General features: G+C 43.0%; 1 protein-coding gene across 1 annotated transcript; it reads right to left on the bottom strand.

The window, feature by feature from the left end:
• Positions 1-1,490: 1,490 nt before the first annotated feature.
• On the bottom strand, positions 1,491-22,082 carry LOC129864013 (protein mono-ADP-ribosyltransferase PARP14-like). Its single transcript, XM_055936538.1, has 17 exons — positions 21,766-22,082; positions 21,494-21,609; positions 16,900-16,927; positions 16,386-16,622; positions 15,996-16,223; positions 13,239-15,787; positions 12,758-12,994; positions 8,963-9,184; positions 8,673-8,817; positions 8,407-8,562; positions 8,066-8,128; positions 7,645-7,830; positions 5,531-5,734; positions 4,793-5,413; positions 3,948-4,093; positions 3,454-3,628; positions 1,491-3,279 (listed from the first exon to the last, which is right to left on the bottom strand). Exons 1-17 carry the CDS (start codon positions 21,947-21,949, stop codon positions 2,996-2,998), a joined length of 5,781 nt encoding a protein of 1,926 aa, XP_055792513.1. The 5' UTR covers positions 21,950-22,082; the 3' UTR covers positions 1,491-2,995.
• Positions 22,083-22,955: the final 873 nt, after the last annotated feature.

Here is a 22,955-nt window from a genome sequence, read left to right as displayed (position 1 = left end):
CTGGATTAACTTGGTGAATCAGGTGACTACCCTGGCTGGATTTACTTGGTGAATCAGGTGACTACCCTGGCTGGATTAACTTGGTGAATCAGGTGACTACCCTGGCTGGATTAACTTGGTGAATCAGTGATTACCCTGGCTGGATTAACTTGGTGAATCAGTGACTACCCTGGCTGGATTTACTTGAATGTGTGTGTGTTCATCCCTAATAGGTGCAGCATGTCCACTCAGAGCTATGTTGGATGGATTCTAGGAGGTCGGCGGAGGGGAAAGAAGGACATCTGGAAGTGTCATCCAGGGATCCTGTAAATAATGTACCCCTGCGTCAACAGCCAGGCTGGAGAGTTCCACTGGGAATAGGTTCCCTCGCATCAGTGGTTCCCAAGCCCTTTTGTGTCGTGACATCTTCCTGTCACAGCCGACAGCTCTATCTGAGACCCAGCAGAAATAACTGACCCACTATTTGGGAAGTACTGGCTCACATCAACCCAACCACCCCCACATTCACGTGTTGCCGAGATACACTCACCCGTGGGTCAGCATGTGACATTCGCACTATGACACTTTATGTTTGGCTGTTTATCAGAATGTGGAGTCATTTCCTGATGGCTTTTGTCCACTGGATTTGTAGACTGCTTTGTTTCTGTCATGTGACCTCATTGTAGATCAAATAGTGAATAATATAAATGAAATTGTTAAAGAAGTCCCCACACAAACTCTCTTTTACACAGATACTTTGCAAGCAGTGGTGTAAAGTACTACTTAAGTAGTTTTTTGGGGTATCTGTACTTTACTTCGCTATTTATATTTTTGACAACTTTTACTTCACTACATTCCTGAAGAAAAATATTGTACTTAACTCCATACATTTGCCTTGACACCCAAAAGTACTCGTTACATTTTGAATACTTAGCAGGACAGGAAAATAGCCTAATTCACGAACATCCCTGGTCATCCCTACTGCCTCTAAATGATGTCTGAGTGTGCCCCTGGCTTTTACGTAAATTTAAAAAACAATAAAATGGTGCCATTTGAAATTATTTATACTTTTACTTTTGATACTTATGTATATTTTAAAACAAATACTTTTAGACTTTTACTCAAGTAGAATTTTACCGGGTTGCTTTTACTTGAGTCATTTTCTATTATGGTATCTTTACTTTTACTCAAGTATGACAGTTGGGTACATTTTCCACCACTGTAGGCAAGGACTTATGTAAAGTCATCCAGACAAGAACAGAGGTGACACAAAATTAATGGAATGAATTTGTATGTTTGTGCATATCAATGTTAAAGACTTATGTTTCTACTATACAATTCAATCTAAAAATGTTATTTAAAAGTCTCTTGCCATTGTATTTTTATTTAAGGTGTAGGCACTGTCAGGCATGACACAGTACAGTATATTAACACAGACAACATTATTTAAAATGTGGAGAAACAACCAAATCAAAAGGAACATGGACCCAGAAAATAGTTGGAGAAGACAGTCAGAATGATTGGTAAATTTATTTAAGAGTCATATGATAGCCTGGATTCCAGACAGTATATTTTTGCTATAGCTAGCCAATTCCCTGTTAGTTGTCATGCCTTATCTTTAAACAGAAAATGTCTGTCACCCAGTACAGAAATAAACTTACAGTAAATGCAGTTGTCCTTAATTGTGGTCAGCTCAGGGCCCGGTTCCATAAAACATATTAAGTGTTTTGGTTATTTTTTTAGGGATAGGGGGCAGCATTTTCACTTTTGGATGAATTGGTGCCCATAGTGAACTGCCCCCTACTCTGTCCCAGATGCTAATATATGCATATTATTATTACTATTGGATAGAAAACACTCTGAAGTTTCTAAAACTGTTTGAATTATGTCTGTGAGTATAACAGAACTCATATGGCAGGCAAACTTCCAAACAGGAAGTGGAAATTCTGGTGCTGGTTGATCTTAAACTCATCGTCTATTCACATCCCAGTAAGATATGGATCTGTTCGCACTTCCTACGCCTTCCACTAGATGTCAACAGTCAGTAGAACGTGGAATGAAGCCTCTAGTGTGATGTGAGGCCGGATGGCAGCTATTTGAGTCAGTGGTCTGGCAGAATACTAGTTCCTGGTTACGCGCATTACTCATGATATCGCCATGCGTTCCATTACTCTGTAGACAAAAACGTATGCTCCGGTTGGAACGTTATTGGATATATATGATAAAAACATCCTGAAGATTGATTCTCTACTTAATTTGACCAGTTTATTCGACCTGGAATATAACTTTTTGAAGTTTTCGTCCGAGTTCGCCTGGACCGGCGCCAGCGTTTGGACATGTAAACTAAACGTGCTAGCAAAAGTAGCTAATTGGACACTAGTAATGGACATTATCGAACAAAACAACGATTTATTGTGGAACTAGGATTCCTGGCACTGCATTTTGATGAAAGATCATCAAAGGTAAGGGAATATTTATGATGTAATTTCGTATTTCTGTTGACTCCAACATGGCGGAGAAATGTTGTGTATTTCTGAGCGTCGTCTCAGATTATCGCGTGGTATGCTTTTTCCGTGAAGTAAAAAAAAAAATCTGACACAGCGGTTGCATTAAGAACAAGTGTATCTTTAATTATATGTAAAACATGTATCTTTCATCAAAGTTTATGATGAGTATTTCTGTTATTGCAATTTTAATTATGGGATTTCTGTTGTTTTGAATTTAGCGCCCTGCAGTTTCACTGGCTGTTGAGAGGTGGGACGCTACCGTCCCACATACGCCAGTGAGGTTAAACTTAAGGAAAATGTAAGGACAAAATTAATTTAAGATCTTTTATGCAACCGGGCCCAGGGCCTAAGCAATATCATTTATGTCTATAAAGAGTTGTTTTCTAAGGATGTCTAACCTCAGACATGGCTAAAACAACTAACCCACATACCATTAAAACCCTTCACACAGACATCTGGAATTTGTTGTGAAGTATTGATATACTAATGAAGGTACAGTTAGATATGATTTACTGGAATGTGATGAGGAACTCTGGATAAGCCTGCACATCACTGAAGATCACAAACATGGTTGGATTGGAGGTGTTGTCTGTGACACTGTCGTACAAATCGGCATCCTTCCCTAAAGGTTTGGCAGGAGGGACAATCAAGCCTGCTTTTCCCAGAGTGTAGTCTCCAACAAGAACCCTGGCCAGGTACATGCGCTTGTTCCCTTGTGCATCAGCTTTAGAATATCCTCCTGCTGAATAACTGGAGTCCACAGCAAAGTATGACCCATTGCCAATTGCAGCACCTGGACGAAAAACATATTGTACTTAAAGAGTTGTAAAAAAATGAACAATGATACCGAATTGATCAGATTGATTTACGTCTCAACATCAAGCTCCTCCTCCCTTAGGAAGAGGTCTCAACATAACAGTAAAGCATATTGGTCATCAAACATGTTTCCATGAGACCATTCTCATACCATGTGTTCCAGCGTAGCTGCGATTGAAGCCATGGCTGTTGATCTGGGTGATGGAGTTGGAACTGGTGCCATGGAAGAGCAGTTTCTCGTTGTTTGTGTGCTTGTTCTTCTCCTCCAGGAGGTTCTTTCTTATCTGGTAGCTCTTCCACAGTGAATGGTTCTGGACTCGTTCAATCTTCGAATAGCAAACAAAACACATGTAGAAATCGACAGTGATTTATTTTTTACTGAAGTGCAATCCCACCTAGCTAAATATGTATCGAACAGCAAAGGAATAGGAATTACACCTTTCACTGGACCAGGAATTACAGTTCCATTCTTTAAAAGAAATCCACAAAGCTGTTGCCTTTAACGTATTTTTTTTTTTAAATGATAGTTGAGGGATTTCTAACATCAATGTCACAAAATGTGAGGCTTTCATATAACGTCATCATAGAAAATCAGTCTATTGTGGAATGCAAATGAAATTCAGGTATACATTTTCACAAACATACTGTAATGATGGTGTCAGTGAGCAAAGTTTTCTGAAATTTCTTCTCCACGTCTTTGTATTCCTTGGATCCTGGAGTTAGTGGGACCAGCATTAAGAGGGAACCCTTCATGTCATCCCAGTGTGCAGGTAGAGACACTGATGTATCGTCTGGACAAAAGAGTTTGGCATTTAGTGATCAAATTATTACACAATAAGTATTGTCATTAAAAAGACTCAATCATTCACAACTTTAAATGCATATTGATGATATACTCAGTTCCATTACATGTGCTGCAGCAGTAGGCCTAACCGCAGAAAAACATCGCTAGAATGACACATTCCTCTCTTGCTAGATGCTCAATAAAGGTGAATTACACTCAAATCAATTTTTTTTTACCCAAAAAAGTGTCTTCTGATGTGAGGTAAGCATTGACCTGCACTCAGAACATCACTTTGTTGATTCTCTATGAATCACTGAGAAAAATCCCAAACTAGTTAAAATAAAACAGAGAAAACAGAATTATGGAAAATACAAGAGAATTTAAATGGAGAATTTTATGGGTCCTGTCATTCCAAATACTGCTTATTGACCATTATTTTACAAGGCATATTGACAGAAAACATCTCTTGTACACCAAGAACCCGAGGACGAGTTGCTGGGTAGAAGATACGAGAAGAATGTGCCTATTTTAAAGCTATATTTAAATTAGCTCTTGTTCTAGAAAAGGTTGGAGACCCCTGATACATTGTATGCATCCACAAAAGGACACAAAATTAACACATTCTTTTATATTTAATATCACCGTTCTCCATACTTTCATTTTAATGCAGTCTAGACAGATGAGTATTTATTATGGATGGACCCACCTTTCAGGTCTTTTCTCAGTAACTCAATTTCTCTTCTGCCCCCAATCTTGACAGCTCTCTTGTGGGCTACATTTGCCTTATAATCGTCATTGTTGATCTTGATTGTCACTTTGCTGTTGTCTCTCACAGCCTCCTCCAGGATGTAGTTGGTGAACATGTCAAAAGACACCATTGTCCCACTGTGGTCTTTGTACTGCCACTCCACCAGGCTGCTCACCAGGAAAGCTGCCTGTCTGCGGTTCTCTGCCCTCTCCTGGTCCAGGACCATGTTGCTGATGAGGCTGTCTGCTGTAAGCACATCGCGGCTCAGGCCCTCCAGGCGGATCAGGGAATCAGGGCCCTTCTTCTCCAGGCATATCCTGACCGTCAGCTCCCTCTGCATGGCCTGCAACTTCTCTACATCCCCCTGGCTCAGCTGGCTGATGTATGGGTTCTTGATGGTTTTCTCAGTTTGCTCCTTTACTATGAGGTTTTTAACCCAGTCACGGGCACGGCTCACATCCTGGGGGCTCTCTGCACACAGCTGGAACACAGTCGGGGCAAACTCCTCTCCCTCCATGACAAAGTTTTCACGGGCAGAGCGCTCATCACTGGGTCCCATAAAGTAGGTTGTCACTGTATCTATGAAGAAAGAGCACAAATAACATACATGTCACTTATGATTATAATAACTATATTGTATTAGTACACATTAAGCTCATATTGTCTTCTACCTCGCACACTTCCATTCTCACTGACCTTTTAGCCTGGTAAAAAGGCCCTTTTCCTCCACTTCTTCTCCCACTCTCCTCTTCATGCTCTTGTGGAACTCAGTCACCATGGCAGTCTGGAATATCAGGATCTTCACACTTCTCACAAACTGTCCCTTTTTCCTCTTCACAAAGTCCACCACTGCGTCAATCATGGCGTCCGCAACAGCAGAGGGACTCGCCCCACCCTGGCCTGACAGACAGACAGATGGAGGCAGACAGACAATGACATGGCTATGGAGGCAAACAGAAAGACATAGATGGAGACAGAAGTACAGATAGACAATGACATGATGGAAGCAAATCTGTCCCTGAGAGTGACTAATCACAAGACAAATATGGAAGAAAGGGAAGGAGACCAGGAAAATATGAAAGGAACAAGTAAAAGTAAAAGAGGCATAGTATATTTGGGGAAAAAGACGTAGAAAGAACAAGAGTATTTGAAAATTAGGCTAAGAAAAGTAGCAGATCGTCATTATGAGGAGCAGGTCGTCATTATGAGTACCAGGTGGTCATTATGAGTACCAGGTGGTCATTATGAGTACCAGGTCGTCATTATGAGTACCAGGTCGTCATTATGAGTACCAGGTCGTCATTATGAGGAGCAGGTCGTCATTATGAGCAGCAGGTCGTCATTATGAGGAGCAGGTCGTCATTATGAGGAGCAGGTCGTCATTATGAGTAGCAGATCGTCATTATGAGGAGCAGGTCGTCATTATGAGTAGCAGGTCGTCATTATGAGTAGCAGGTCGTCATTATGAGTAGCAGGTCGTTATTATGAGGAGCAGGTCGTCATTATGAGTAGCAGGTCGTCATTATGAGGAGCAGGTCGTCATTATGAGTACCAGGTCGTCATTATGAGTAGCAGGTCGTCATTATGAGTAGCAGATCGTCATTATGAGGAGCAGGTCGTCATTATGAGGAGCAGGTCGTCATTATGAGGAGCAGGTCGTCATTATGAGTACCAGGTCGTCATTATGAGTACCAGGTCGTCATTATGAGTACCAGGTGGTCATTATGAGTACCAGGTCGTCATTATGAGTAGCAGGTCGTCATTATGAGGAGCAGGTTGTCATTATGAGTAACAGGTCGTCATTATGAGGAGCAGGTCGTCATTATGAGTAGCAGGTCGTCATTATGAGTAGCAGGTCGTCATTATGAGTAGCAGGTCGTCATTATGAGTAGCAGGTCGTCATTATGAGGAGCAGGTCGTCATTATGAGGAGCAGGTCGTCATTATGAGGAGCAGGTAGTCATTATGAGGAGCAGGTAGTCATTATGAGGAGCAGGTTGTCATTATGAGTAGCAGGTCGTCATTATGAGTAGCAGGTCGTCATTATGAGGAGCAGGTCGTCATTATGAGGAGCAGGTCGTCATTATGAGGAGCAGGTCGTCATTATGAGGAGCAGGTCGTCATTATGAGTAGCAGGTCGTCATTATGAGGAGCAGGTCGTCATTATGAGGAGCAGGTCGTCATTATGAGGAGCAGATCCTCATTATGAGGAGCAGATCCTCATTATGAGGAGCAGGTCGTCATTATGAGGAGCAGGTAGTCATTATGAGGAGCAGGTAGTCATTATGAGGAGCAGGTCGTCATTATGAGGAGCAGATAGTCATTATGAGGAGCAGGTCGTCATTATGAGGAGCAGGTCGTCATTATGAGGAGCAGGTCGTCATTATGAGGAGCAGGTCGTCATTATGAGGAGCAGGTCGTCATTATGAGGAGCAGGTAGTCATTATGAGGAGCAGGTCGTCATTATGAGGAGCAGGTCGTCATTATGAGGAGCAGGTCGTCATTATGAGGAGCAGGTCGTCATTATGAGGAGCAGGTCGTCATTATGAGGAGCAGGTCGTCATTATGAGGAGCAGGTAGTCATTATGAGTACCAGGTAGTCATTATGAGTACCAGGTAGTCATTATGAGTAGCAGGTCGTCATTATGAGGAGCAGGTCGTCCCTTTCAGAGCACATGGAAGCAAAGCATATGGCCACTTTACAACCTCACGGTAGAAACAAAGAACACAACAGAACAGGCAACAAGTACAATAAAGACATGCAACTACACAAGACAGTGTATTCCAATAAAGACCATTAAAGCAGAGTACCTGTTCCAAGCGCTGGGAAGGACACTGAGGTGAACTTTCGCTCCTCACACTTCTTGAGAACATTGTACACAGTCTCTTTAATGATCTCAGGGTCATTCTGTCCCACAATGTGCATGATGTGTTTGCATGGGAGAGATCCTGCTGATGTCACGATCATCCTGCACGGTTGGAAGCTTGGGGATTTGACTGTAGAAAAGCATAAGAGGAAAGATTTAGATGTCAAGAATCTAAGTTACTAAAATGTACAATCAATGCACACCAGTGTTGTAGGACCCATGGATTAGAAACTGACTTTAGACTTTAACCAGACAGTATCAAACAGTACTGAAATGTCATCTCATTCATATCCAACATGACTACCAGTCTCCTTGACCAGTAACATGACTACAGTATATGTTGACTCAAGGACATGGATACACACCAATCTCTGAGCACTCCGACTCCACCTTCAATCCAGCTCCTTCTAAAATGGATTTGGATACACCTAAAGAAAAAAAGACATTAGTACAATATGGCTCTTTATTTTAAGTCAACAATTTAACCATTAAATAAGTTGTGTGTCTGTGGGGGTGTATGGGTGTATGGGATTTAGCTTGCTTCCTGAATGTGTAGCTGTAAACACTGTTCATTTGGATTTCTAACATTTCAGATGTGTACATGTTAAACATCCTTATAAGGTGTTCCTTAGTATTTGTCTTAGTAGCCTCATAAACATGAAACATTAGTTACTACACCTATGCTATTGTCAGAGGTACAAGTCACCTGATTTGAGGTTAAAGTCCTTATTGGAGGAGTTGACAATGACGTCACTGGTCTCCTTGGTGATGTCTCCTGATGACACTTCAAAAGTAATGTGACCCATCTGCATGCTGTACACACCCAGAGAAGGGGATGACACCTGTCCAAAGAAGCCTGCGCCTAATGAAAAATAACATGTTTAGACAAGGGGGTTCTGTGGAAACAGACACGTTCTAAAGAGGCAGCAGGGTCTTTTTGGGGAGACTTTGAAGGCTGTGAATTAAGCTTACCAGAGGGCTGCTGTGATTGGCCAACATAGGATATGGCATGTTGTGATTGGTCAACATAGGATTTGGGATGATGTGATTGGCCGGCACCTTGTGAACTCTGCCAAGTATACCCTTGTGTCTGACCTTTGAATTCCCTGATAAAGCACTGTAAACAGGAGATATAAAAGTGTGGAGCATTTATCAAACATATCTAAGAGCACAACACACACTGACAAAGGTGAGGTTATGCACCTCTGTGTGATGATAAACACTGAATCCCCCTTTAAACCATTTTCCATCTTCAAACTTACATCCACAGTTTGGGTGTCGCTGGGGTGGACCACGATGGCCACCTCTTTTAGGTGTGTTGAGTTTCTTCTCTGGCTGAAGTCTTTGACCTCCTGCAGAAGAAGCTTGGACACCAGGCCCTTAGGGAATCCCATGTTCCCAGTTCCAATGGCAGGGAAAGACAGGGATGCCAGCCTATGCTTCTCTGCCTCACTCAGGCAATCTCTGATCATCGTTATCAATATCTTAAATCACAAACACATGGACAATTTTAGAAACATTTTACTAAAACCTTTCGATGCACTCCCACTCTCAATAACCAGTGCTTAATTTGAGCTGGATCCTGCCGGAACCTCTCAGATTTGACCTGGTTTGTTCCGGCACCTATTTGCCCGGATCCAGTACCTATCACTGCATGGTTTATTAATTGTTTCACTGTTCGCACTGTATACATTCTAATAAAAGCGATCAGCGTTAAATCAAGTTGCCTCCTCGTTATTTCTCCTGCCCAACAGAAAGACCATCATGTAAAAGCGTGGGGATCCTTCATCCTTTCCTGCCACACTGATTCCAGACCTGCTCTCTTATTTGTACATAAAGGTTATGGGGAGGGAGGGTGGGGTAAGTAACTGATCTCGACACAGGTCTTGGTAGTGGTGGTCAGCTAGTGAAGAGGTCCTTACGTAATCACATTAATCACATTAGTCATCTCACTACTGAATTTGAATTGTGGGAAAGCCAAATAAAATGGATAAGAAAAGGCAATCGAGTTTGATGACATTTTTCAAGTCCAAAAATCTAGAGAAAGATGGTGAATTGAACCCAGAACAAACCAGAGAACTGTCAGTGCAGGAGGTGTGAGGTGCAAACTGTTCCTGATGGCGATGCCTAAGCTAGCAACGCTGCTAATCCCAACAGTTCACCATCACCACCGGCACCTCCACTAGCTAGTAGTTCTACTAGAGACTCAGACTCAGAGGGAGAGGAAGACTGAGAGCTGGGGGAGGGGGGCAGTGCATTCACAGACTAAGTGCTAGGATCAGGTGCAATTTGCAGTTCAAGAACAAGCAAACACATGGGGCAGCAGGTAGCCTAGTCGTGAGAGCCCAGGGCCAGTAATCGAAAGGCTGCTGGATTGAATCCCCGAGCTGACAGGTAAAAATATGTCGTTCTGCCCTGAACAAGGCAACCCACAACCCACTCTTCCTCGGTAGGCAGTAATTGTAAATAAGAATGTGCTCTTAACTGACTTGCCTAGTTAAATAAAGGTTACATAACCCCTGGTTTGTCATCCAGAATTCAAAGTTGGGCTGTACAACATGAAAAAAGGTAGGGAGCTTGGATCTAGAAACGACTGGAGGGATTAAACTAGTCAGAGAGGGTGGAATGTACAGTACGTTAACATCCTAATCCTCAGATGTAAACAACAACATAGAGCCCTCAAAAAGAAGGCTTTTGAACATGTCCGAACCAAGGTGTATTTGATGGCAGCATGCCTTGTAGACGATGCTAAAGGTTATAGTTAACACTCAAAATGAAAAAATAGACACGACAGCCAGTCTTCAGAACAGTGTTAGAAGGAAGCTAAACGTCACAGCCACAGGCCCGCTCATGGCTTTGAGCAAGAAATGGACTTTCAGGAGTTAAATGGACTTGACATGGGGAGAGTCATTGCTGGAGGTTTGGAAAACTAAGGTAGGACATTTTTTTTCTTTACAAACTTGTTCTGTACTGTGAAGGTTATCTGAATATGTGCTTCATATTATCACATAGGCAGTAGGCGTATATATTCTCATATGTGTGTTCTGCTGTAGCCTACAGAGATTTATTTTACTATATTATTCTGTTATATATATAACTATGTTATATTCTGATATTGTGATATTTGTTCTACTGCTACATTGATGTCTTGAAAATGATATTAAATTGGGTTCTTGTGAACCCCACAGATGAGTTTGTGTGCATATGACGGGTGTTCTGCAGTGTTGTCTAAAAATGTTGCTGTACATCAATGTCTAGAAGATTAGGCTATAAGAAATCCGGACTTGCGTAAGCCCCACAGCTATATTCGAGTATGTGGGCATACTGTAGTGATGTCTAAAATGCTTTGAATGAATCAGCACCTTGGAGAGTGCTGTCCGTTTCACCAACATAGACAGTAGGCTACTTGGCTGTTTACTCTGTCTGCTGCGCTGCTACGTTGTGTTTGACACGTTTTTTCTCAATGTGCTCCGGCACCTCAAATAACATTTATTGTGTAACTGGGAGTCTCGTGAGTGCAAACATCCGAAGATTATCAAAGGTAAGCGATTAATTTTATTGTTTTTCTGACTTTCGTGACCATGCTAATTTGGGGCTAGCTGTTCTAGCATTGATTGATACACTTACAAAAGCTTGGATTTCTTTCTCTGTAAAGCATATTTTCAAAATCTGACACGATAGGTGGATGAACAACAAGCTACGCTGTGTTTTGGTATATTTCACTTGTGATTGCATGATTATAAATATTTTGAGTAATATTTTGCGCCCTGCAATTCAGCGGTTGTTTAGGAAAATGATCCTGCTAAAGGGATCCGTACCGCAGAGAGGTTAAGAAATAGAGTTAAGAAAGTATCTACTAAATAAAAGGTAAAAAATAATAATAATCTAAAAGTAACACAAGTAAATTACATAGCAATAACGAGGCTATATACAGGGGGTACCGGTACTGAGTCAATGTGCAGGGAAACAGGTTAGTCGAGGTAATTTGTAAAGTGACTATGAGTAGATAATAAACAGCGCGAGTAGCAGCAGTGTGAAAACATGAATTGTTCAGCAGTCTTAGGTCTTGGGGGTAGAAGCTGTTAAGGAGCCTTCTGGTCCTAGACTTGGCACTCCGAAACCGCTTGCCGTGTGGTAGCAGAGAGAACAGTCTATGACTTGTAGTGACTGTAGTCTTTGACACTTTTTTGGGCCTTCCTCTGACACCGCCTAGTCTATAGGTCCTGGATGGCACGAAGCTTGGCCCCAGTGATTTACTGGGCCCTATGCACTACCCTCTGTAGTGCCTTGCGGTCAGAGGCCGAGCAGTTGCCATACCAGGCGTTGATGCAACCGGTCAGGATGCTCTCGATGGTGCAGCTGTATAACTTTTTGGAATCTGACAAATCTTTTCAGTCTCCTGAGGGGAAAAATGTGTTGTCGTGCCCTCTTCACAACTGTCTTGGTGTGTTTGGACCATAATAGTTCGTTGGTGATGAGGACAACAAGGAACTTGAAATTCTCGACCTACTCCACTTTCAATGTTAATGGGGGCCTGTTCGGCCCTCCTTTTCCTATAATCCATGATCAGCTCCTTTGTCATGCTCACATTGAGGGAGAGGTTGTTGTTCTGGCACCATACTGCCAGGTCTCCTGCCTCCTCCCAATAGGCTGCCTCATTATTGTCAGGGACTAGGCCTACCACTGTTGTGTCGTCAGCAAACTTAATGATGGTGTTGGAGTCGTGCTTGGCCACCCAGTGGGTGAACATGGAGTACAGGAGGGGACTAAGCACACAACACTAAGGGGTCAGAGTATTGAGGATCAGCGTAATAGATGTGTTGTTGCCTACCCTTACCACCTGGGGGCGGTCCGTCAGGAAGTCCAGGATCCAGTTGCAGAGGGAGGTGTTTAGTCCCAGGGTCCTTATCTTAATGATGAGCTTTGTGGACACTATGGTGTTGAACGCTGAGCTGTAGTCAATGAACAGCATTCTCACTCACTATGTGTACTTACTCACTCGTGTTACGGGACCTCCGGATTTACAAATTAAACACTGTCAATAACTCATAGCTTACCTTCTCTGCTGAGCCAGCTCCCTGGTCCCAATGGGGGCAGACAGTATGGATCACCCTCTGACATCGCAGGTTGTAACCGTCGGTGACCACAACGTCACCATATGCCAATCTGATGGCGCGAGCCTCATCTGTGGCTGCTGATTGGAGCCCAGGACCGGCTGCCTTTAGGATAGCATTGGACACAGCACCTTTACTCAGGTCCAAATCCTCAGAGATGGTGTTGACAATGCCCTCAGACTAGAGGTGTCAAAACAAATGACAAAACATTCATGAAGCGAGAAGGGAACAGCTAAGTATTTATTTTCAAACATAAATTATGACTTCTACAAGACAGCTGTCATTCCAGATAAAGAAGAGTAGAGTGAAAGGTAAACAAATTATACATCTTATACTCTGGGTTATCTGATGTACTACTTATAATACATGTATTATACAACAATCGTTTACTTGGTGCTCTGATAACTACGGTATGTGTACTCACATATTCCTCCTGGATATTTCCCTTCCTCAGAATGATCTTCAGACCCTCTTGTGTACGATTGGTCTGTAGGATTTCCCCACTGCCTACCCCCTCAAACTTCCTCTCTTGGCCATACTCTCTCCTCTGCTCCTCTCGGTTTTCATGATAAGTTCTTTGAGTTCCGCTTTCTCTAACTCCTCCTCCCCTATCTCCATGTCCTCCTCTACCTCCACCTCTTCCTCTACCTCCACCTTCCCCTCCTCCTCTACCTTCTCCTCCATCTCCATGTTCCCATTGCCTATGTCCCCGTGTTGACTTTCCCTGATATTCAGGTCCTTGATGTCTGTAACTATGTTGTCCTCTTCCCCGTTGTCCACTTCCCCGTTGTCCACTTCCCCTATGTGCACCCTGCAGAGGCATGGTCATTTTTGGGTGCAGGTCATTGAACGTTTTCTGGACAGCGCTGGCCAGGGCTCTCACAGTGTTGTCACTGTTGTCCACCAGGTGAATCTCAGTCAGGGAGGTCTGACCCCTTAGGTTCTCACAGTAGTCACGCACTGCCACAGCAATGGTCTCAGTGCACAGGTTCAGAGGAAAGCCAAATATCCCAGAGCTGACGGCCGGGATGGCAACAGTTGAGCAGTTAACCTTCGCAGCCTCCCTCAGGCTCTCATTCACAGCTTGTTTCAGACGCTGTATGGCTGTTCGCTGGTCAAAGTCTGTGAACCGTGGACCAACCGCATGGACCACATACTTACAGGGCAGATTGCCTGCATCTGTCACAATGGCGTCTCCTGGTTGCAGTCGGCGGTTATTACGAACATGTTGATCACTGAGCTCCTGCAGCCGTGGACCAGCAGCCTTGAGTAATGCTAAAGCCAGGCCTCCAATATGCTGCAGGTCTTCATTGGCTGCGTTGACTACTGCGTCCACTTTGAACTTGCAGATGTCAGCCTTACTGACGGAGACCAGGATTCCATTGGGTGTCCTCACCTCACAGCAGGATGACGGGCCAAACGCTTCCTCCTCATCTTCATCATTGCCCTCTTCTTCCTCCAGCATGTAGTCTTCCTGCAGCAGCACCACACAGCCGTACTCCTTCATCGCCATGGAAATAAACATTCTTCCCTTCTCTTGGAAGTACTTCCTTGCTCCAGGCTTCATGATGGTAAGCTCATCAGTGCAGAAGGCTGCTACCATCTTCTGAAAGTTCTCTTTGACCTTCTTGACATAGAGACGGGCTCCAGAAAGGACAATTTTGGGCCTTCTGGGGTCAAAGTGGACATTCACCTCATCATGCTTGGCAAAATGTTTCCAGTCCTGGGATTTGTTCTCCTGGATGAATTTAACCACGGCACAGGACTTGACACGGACAGCCTCTTTGACTCGTGAGTAGTTTTCAACAAAGTCCCGCAGACTGTTGCTGACCTCTCTGACCGGGTCCAGGAAGCCAGACACAGTGATTCTGTCTCTGCTCTCTGGGTGAAGCTTTATCACCACCGTTCTTTTCTTTAGGGAGTTGTAGGCATCCACCAGCTGGTCGTTAAGATCCTTCCACTCAGGCTTCCTCAGCACCTCCTGATCCTCCACCATAAGGCTCTGCAGGGACAGGGCAGTCTTCAACCTCTGCTCTGCATCAGCCAAGGCTCTGTCTGAGCTACCAGTCAGAAGTACCTCTCCACCTTCCACTCTGTACACAGCGTTGATGCCCCGGGACGTGAACAGGTCCTGGGACATCTCCATACTGTCCACTGACAGCAGGAAGTCCAGGAGGTAAGGGTCCAGCTTCAGCTGCTTCTTATTCATCTTGAGCTCCCTCTCCAGGATCCAGTTCTTCACCTTGTACACCTCTGCAACAAGACCTGAGAGAACCAACTTCTTGGTGTCATCTCTGTAAGAAAAACCCATCTCTGGGACTTCGTCTGCTGCGTGCTTCCGAAGTCCTTCCTGCTGCAGGATATAGAACATGGCAGGGGACACGTCCAGCTCCTCCGAGATGCCGTCCCTCTGCCTCTCTATCCGACTCATGGCCCTCTGCATGAGGTCTTCCACCAGCCCCCTGAGTCGCTTCGTGTCTTCGGCCAGACCTGCAACTGTCAGAGACCCTTTGGAGGCATCCATAGCTAGGACAGCATCCTCTTTCACCACCGAGCGGACTTCTTTCTCCACTGCCTTCCATGCTGGGGCACTTGCAAAACACTCAAACACAGCAACTTTGGCCAATATGTCACGGAAGACGATCAAGGCATTCTGCTTCCATCCATCTACATCTTTGCTTGTTAGTCCTTTCTGCCTTAGCAGGGTTGGCAAAGGACTGAGTTTAACCTCAGGAGTATCCATGTTTACTTGACAGAAGTGAGCCTTCATCTGGTCAGTGATGGGGGACAACTGTCTCTTCATGGAGAGGAATTTCCATACAGCAGAATGCACACACTCTATGAAAGGGTCAGGCATCTTCCACATTGGCCTCTCCTTTCCATACAAGGCAGTGCCCAAGGACTCGTAGTATGGATACACGTTGACTGGGACTTTGCCAATTACATGATGTTTATTTAGAGTGGTTTCCACAACTGAAACGACATAGATAACGGACTGTCTTTCATAGCATGAAATTAGGGCCAAACAGAATATTTCTGTTTGAGGCCAAGAGACTGCTGCAGCAACAGAATAGCAAGGCTACATTCAATTCTTCTTATAATAGAGAGTAATAGATTACCAAATAAACAAATTGATTAACATTTATTTAATTAAACAGCTCATTCAAACAGCAGGTTTTACCTTCTGCTGCGTGGAAGGTGACAATGGCTGCCTGTTCCTCATGGAACATAAAGATGTCCTTTGCTGGGCCAGCCCACTTCTCAAAGTAGAGCTCCAGCATATCTTCAGGTATGTTGGGGGTCAGGTTCTCCACTCTCACACTCTGGCACCTCTCTAGCAACCGGCCAATCAAACCCTGCTTCTGGAAACTCTTGTTGCTCTTGCTCTCAGTAAGGAAACGCTCCACATCTGAAGACAGACAGCAATCATATCATTAATATCATGCACAACAGTTCTTGAAATTATGATCCCTTCGTGTGAGGGAGAGATCTGTTTTATAATACTTCAAAAGTAAAATTCATTGTTTGTTTTTTTGCTGAAAAAAATCGATAATTTGAAATAGTGACCTACCATTGGGATTATTGAAGGTCACAACAGCTCTGTTTGTCTCACTGATGACCTCCAGGGAGAAGTTGTCTTCCTCCAGGCCAGAAAGGGTCTCCACCAGCAACAACAGCAAGTCTCTCGACATGCTCTCAGGAACTCTCTCCAGCACCACAGCAGAGCTCTGAGGAGACACCTCAGCTCCACCCTCCTCTCCAGGCAAACTCTCAGAGTTGGGAGCTTCCTGTGCTTCACCTGACACACCTGGGATTAAACACACTGGATATTCATATCCAATAACCTCATTCATATTTTCACATTTCTCTGACTTCACTGGCACATTTCTGCCTACGACAAATTTACAAGGAGATATGGCCTGATAAGGCTGCATTTTGCAACACTGTCTAATGATACGCCAACAAGGATTATTATGAAATGTATTAGGCAAAACATTCAATATAATAATATTAGGTCAAGGGAATGCATCAACAAGTCTGATCTGTTCTGTCTAGTCACCACAGAAGCAAGGAAAAGATGTTACCTGACAATTCATTGCTTGTAGCACCAAGCTGGAAAACAAGCAAAACAAACCAATTGTATTTGTCAAATAGTTAACCAATGGGCAACTTTACAAGTATGCGCTTTAATATTAGCCATAAAAATGATGTATTATCCATCATAATGTATTATCCTGTCGAGCCAAGACAGCACAAATTTAGCCTACAGTTAATCTCTGTTAAACCAGAAGTAAAATCTTGCATACAGAGCATTCGTAAAGTATTCAGACCTCTTGACTTTTTCCACTTTTTGTTACGTTACAGCCTTATTCTAAAATGGATTAAATATTTTTTCCCCTCATCATTATACACACAATACCCCATAATGACAAACCAAAAACATATTTTTTGAAATTTTTGCAAATGTATTAAAATACAAAAAACTTAAATATCACATTTACATAAGTATTCAGACCCTTAACTCAGTACTTTGTCGAAGCACCTTTGGCAGCGATTACAGCCTTGAGTCTTCTTGGGTAAGACTCTACAAGCTTGGCACACCTACACCTTCTCTGCAGATCCTCTCAAACTCTGTCAGGTTAGATTGGGGCTGTTGCTGCACAGCTATTTTCAGGTCTTTCGAGAGATGTTGGATCGAGTTCAAGTCTGGGCTCTGGCTGGGCCACTCAAGGACATTCAGAGACTTGTCCCGAAGCCATTCCTGCGTTGTCTTGGCTGTGTGCTTAGGGTCGCTGTCCTGTTGGAAGGTGAACCTTCGCACCAGTCCGAGGTCCTGAGCGCTCTGGAGCAGGTTTTCATCAAGGATCTCTCTGTACTTTGCTCCATTCATCTTTCCCTCGATCCTGACTAGTCTCCCAGTCCCTGCCGCTGAAAAACATCCTCACAGGATGATGCTGCCACCACCGTGCTTCACCGTAGGGATGGTGCCAGGTTTCCTCCAGATGTGACATCTGGCAGTCAGGCCAAAAAGTTCAATTTTGGTTTCATCAGACCAGATAATCTCATGGTCTGAGAGTCCTTTAGGTGCCTTTTGGCAAACTCCAAGCAGGCTGTCATGTGCCTTTTACTGAGGAGTGGCTTCCGTCTGGCCACTCTACCATAAAGGCTTGGTTGGTGGAGTGTTGCAGATAAGGTTTCCCTACTCCCCCGATTGCTGTTTGGCAGGCGACCAGCTCTAGGAAGAATCTTGGTGGTTCCAAATTTATTTCATTTAAGAATGATGGAGGCCACTGTGTTCTTGGGGACCTTCAATGCTGCAGAAATGTTTTGGTATCATTCCCGAGATCTGTGCCTCGACACAATCCTGTCTCGGAGCTCTACGGACAATTCCTTCAACCTCATGGCTTTGTTTTTGCTCTGCACTATAAACTGTGGGACCTTATATAGACAGGTGTGTGCCTTTCCAAATCATGTCAAATCAATTGTATTTACCACAGGTGGACTCCAATCAAGGTATAGAAAACATCTCAAGGATGATCAATGGAAGCAGGATGCACCTTCGAGTCTCATAGCAAAGGTTCTGAATATTTTTTATACATTTGCAAACATTTCTAAAAACCTTTTTTCGCTTTGTCATTATGGAGTAATGTGTGTAGATTGATGAGGGGAAAAAATAAATTAATACATTTTAGAATAAGGCTGTAACGTAACAAAATGTAGAAAAAGGGAAGGGGTCTGAATACTTTCCAGCCATCTGCTTGCTTGGATTTCCGTTTTTGGTCAAAAAAGACCATAAAATCACCAGAAATTCAGCGCCATCACTTTTTATTTTTTTTATTTGGGAATACATTAAGCTGGTAAAAGAAAAATCTGGAAAATTAATTTGGATAAATTCTAAATAAATTCTATTTAATTACGACAAACATTCAATGGAAAACGATAGAATGACAAACCAAATAAATATGTATAGCAGCCTAGAGGTAACCAACTCGCTGAGTGCGCTGCCGAACTGCAGTAACAAGTGGCAGAAGTAGGGCGAGTATTGGGATTGTGCTTGGTGGCTAGCTATTTCCTGTTCCAACACGCTCTGCGCTCACTCTGAGTGAGCCAAATCTGACTTAACAAGAACAGACACATACACAAAACTCTATGAGGGGTTGCTAAAACAGCTGTCCTCAAAACATTTGTTTTTGACTTGAGACTCATGTACAACGCACTATGAACTTGCCCGTCCTAGTGTAGCCTGCAGTGCTAAATTTGTAAATCAGGAGGTGCCGGAACAATTGAGCAAGAGAGGGTGGTGACCTGGAGAGCTTTGAGGTACCGGAACGCATGAGAAAAAAACAATCCCCTTTATAATAAAGCATTACATTCATATCATCACATTTGGATAGTGGCATAGCACAGTAGAGTAGAGGTACTTACAGAAGTTGCACACATGGGGAACATTTTTAGTAGCCTAGGTTCTAGGAAAAAAATTGCATTTTATAAACGCATTTCATGCAATTCTATGTCATTTTACACGACTGGAGACTGGCAGAATATTTTTTCATACATAATACCGCACGAATGATCTAACGGCTACTTTGACACCAACACACTGAGAATCTTAGATAAATAAAAACGACCTTGTCTTGAATCCAGCAATAGCCTAATTTTATTTAATTTAACCTTATTTAGCTAGGCAAGTCAGTTAAGAACAAATTCTTATTTACAATGACGGCCTACACCGGCCAAATCAGGATGACGCTGTGCCAATTGTGCACCACCCTATGGGACTCCCAATCACGGCTGGTTGTGATACGGAAGGTAGCCTAGTGGTTAGAGAGTTGCACTAGTAACTGAAAGGTTGCAAGATCGAATCCCCGAGCTGACAAGGTAAAAATCTGTTGTTCTGCCCCTGAACAAGGCAGTTAACCTACTGTTCCTAGGCTGTCATTGAAAATAAGAATTTGTTCTTAACTGACTTGCCTAGTTAAATAAAGGTTCAATTAAAATACAGCCTGTGATATAGGCGAGGTGTGTGGGGACCCATATTGTAGGCCACAATATGAGGAAGAAATGAGTCCTACGAATGCTTTCCAGTTTCACTGACTCACCCAATGATATGAATTCTGTAAAGTGAGTGTGGAAAAGGTGAACAGACTGTTGTTTATCAACAAAGACAAGCCACCTGGGTCTGACGACTTGGATGATAGCGGACAATATTGCCACTCCTATTTGCCATCTCTTCAATCTAAGCCTACATGAAAGTGTGTGGCCTGGAGGGAAGCAAAAGTCATTCCGCTACCCAAGAATAGCAAAGCACCCTTTACTGGCTCAAACAGCCGACCAAATCAGCCTGTTACCAACCCCTAGTAAACTTTTGGAAAGTTCAATTAACGAAGAGGCAACTCAAATAAACTTTAAAATCGCTTTTATTCACATTTTTACATTGCTAAAAGTGAAAAACTATTCTCATGCCACCAAAGGTACCGGATTCAGCCAAATAGGTTCTGGAATGGAAGGATCTGACTCAAATTAAGAACTGCAGTGGCAACCTGTCTTGAAAGATCACACAGGCCTAATGAATCATTTGTATTTTACATAACATAATCAAATATAATAGCATATAGCACAGTAATAGGCCTAAATTACTGTTACACAAAAAACACCTCGGTCATATCTTATGAGGTTATAGGATGCTCGCTGAAGCGTCACATTTTTTTGTTCTAAAGCGGTCAAAACTCAACAGCTCGTGCCACTAAGTAGGATAGCCTATGCTTCGATTGAAACAAAATACAAGAAAGGTTAATAGTTTGTAACACCATCGGCAGATAGCCTAGCGGTTAAGATCGTTGGACCAGTAACTGAAAGGTTGCTGGTTCAAGTCACAGAACCGACTAGGTGAAAATATCTGCCGATGTGCCCTGAGCAAGGCACTTAACCCAGATTGCTCCTTTAAGTCGCTGGACTACAATGTAAATGTTCTAAATCACTCACAAAACAGTAATTCATGAAAATCTAAGTGCATATTCCAACTAAACTGATTGAGATCAAATGGTTGGCATGCAGATGGAGTTTGGACATTTCACCAATAGATCAAGAAGAATTAGACTTCACTATTGACAGTGCTATTTTTACTGTCACATACATCAGATAGGTGCAGTGAAATGTATTATTTTAGGTATTCTTCTTTTAGGTATTATTTTAGAGGAGGATGCATTTTATCCAAATTCTATAATGATATTCAATGGGCTACATCTGTCGGTAGAAACGTTGATTGAGAAATGATGACATCATTTAAAAATATTTGGCTCCCGCACCTAAAAGAATAGCACTACAACACCACTGAGTACATGTAGGCCTAATTATGATGTTAGTTGACATTCATGTGGAAACTTTACTTTAACACTGCTTACAACTAAAGATAGCAGTCTGTTACAACAATCCTTATTTATCTTTAGACAAACCGTATGAGACAAATACATGACAAATCTGGGCACGGCAACGAATACGCGCATTTATCTCTGATTGGCTGCAGTAAAAGTGGCGCATGACAGAACAAGCTAGGTCGAATCAGGACAACTGTAGCTGGAATGGGAAGGCCTCAACACCGTTGATAGCAGACGTTCGTACATTTGATTTCACAGAAAGTCAACAATCCAACAGTTGCAGCTATTCATATAGACTACTCACCGACGGAGAGCAAGCCTCTTTTAGATTTTCCCCCGATGATGATGACAAGCGCAACTTCACAGTTTCATTGTCTACAGTCATTTCATGGTTATCTCTCGATAGAACCCTTTCCCTGACTGTGGAGACAAATGCGACATCATGCACACGTCACTTTACTGGAAGTCACTTGTACATATTTACGGTTAACATTATTTCACTATTATGATATCCTACAGTAGGCTAGAAAATGACAACTATACGATACAAATCTTCATCTGTGGTGATCTGCTTACCATCCTCAGATTTGAAATAAACAGTTGCTCTAGTGGAGTGTTGATCCTCGTAGTGCACCAAGCAGTCCCCTCCACTCGACTTCTTTTTACTTTGAAAATAAATCTGAAGCTTGTTCTGTATCCCTTTAGAGACCGAGTTTGTCCAACTGACGTCTACAGTGATGGGATAAGGATATTCATCCATCGTTTCTCCCCTCTCACGCGAAGACTGTTTGGGAATGAAACGTGTTGTCCTATTTCACTGCTTCCACTGTTTCACTTTCGTTTCAGGCTCGGTTGAGGAGGAAATCGTGTGTACAGTGGACCTACTGATCATACAACAATGCCTTATATGAGTAGGCCGGTAAGGTTATAAAACATTATTGGGGCATATAAACCTATTGGCCTATTCTTTTCAAGTAGAGTGTTTAACTTTCGAACGTTTTGCTTAAAAAAAATGGCGAATGGAAACGTTGTTGCATTATTTTTTCCCCTGCTTCACAATGTCATAATTAACAAAAATAACGAATGTTAGGTAATGCTCTCAGGGAGAGTGAACTTGATCATAGACAGAAATTAAGGTCCTAGATGTGTGTATCAAAAATGGTGCTATAACTTTTGCACCTGTCTACAGAGCCTTTGGGGTACTGGATAGCTCAACGGGGAAAGATCTATCAACCTCTGAGTAATTAGAAATAACTAAAAGTGTTACTTTCGTCCCGGGTTTGTGCCGAAAAGCTCCTCCCTGAATCCCCCCCCCCCCCCCCCTTGCTATTTGAGATTTCTGATCACGTTAGGCTGCATTTCATTTAATATTTTATGACGGTTTGATCGCGGGGAGGCACTCGTAATGTATGCAGTTTTCGTTTTGGCTATTTGTTTCAAGTGTATTAGTCTACAAATAAATTTCTTTGTCAAAATTCCTCATCTCTCCCATGTCTTATTCGACTAGTAGCTGTTCTGAAATGTTTATTGCTTGCCTACATTTTACTCCCTCCTCTATGTTTAATATAACACACATACATTAATTATTCATTTCGGTTGCCTATCCTGATGTGAAGTTTGTTCTATACGGCTCTAACGGCTCGGGACAGACGGACGGCTCTAACGGCTCGGGACAGACGGACGGCTCTAACGGCTCGGGACAGACGGACGGCTCTAACGGCTCGGGACAGACGGACGGCTCTAACGGCTCGGGACAGACGGACGGC

This window comes from Salvelinus fontinalis, chromosome 10 (assembly GCF_029448725.1).
Source record: "Salvelinus fontinalis isolate EN_2023a chromosome 10, ASM2944872v1, whole genome shotgun sequence".
In the NCBI taxonomy this organism is placed as follows: domain Eukaryota; kingdom Metazoa; phylum Chordata; class Actinopteri; order Salmoniformes; family Salmonidae; genus Salvelinus; species Salvelinus fontinalis.
The sequence above is the reverse complement of the archived record's forward strand: the minus strand, read 5'-3'. Positions and strand labels throughout refer to the sequence as shown.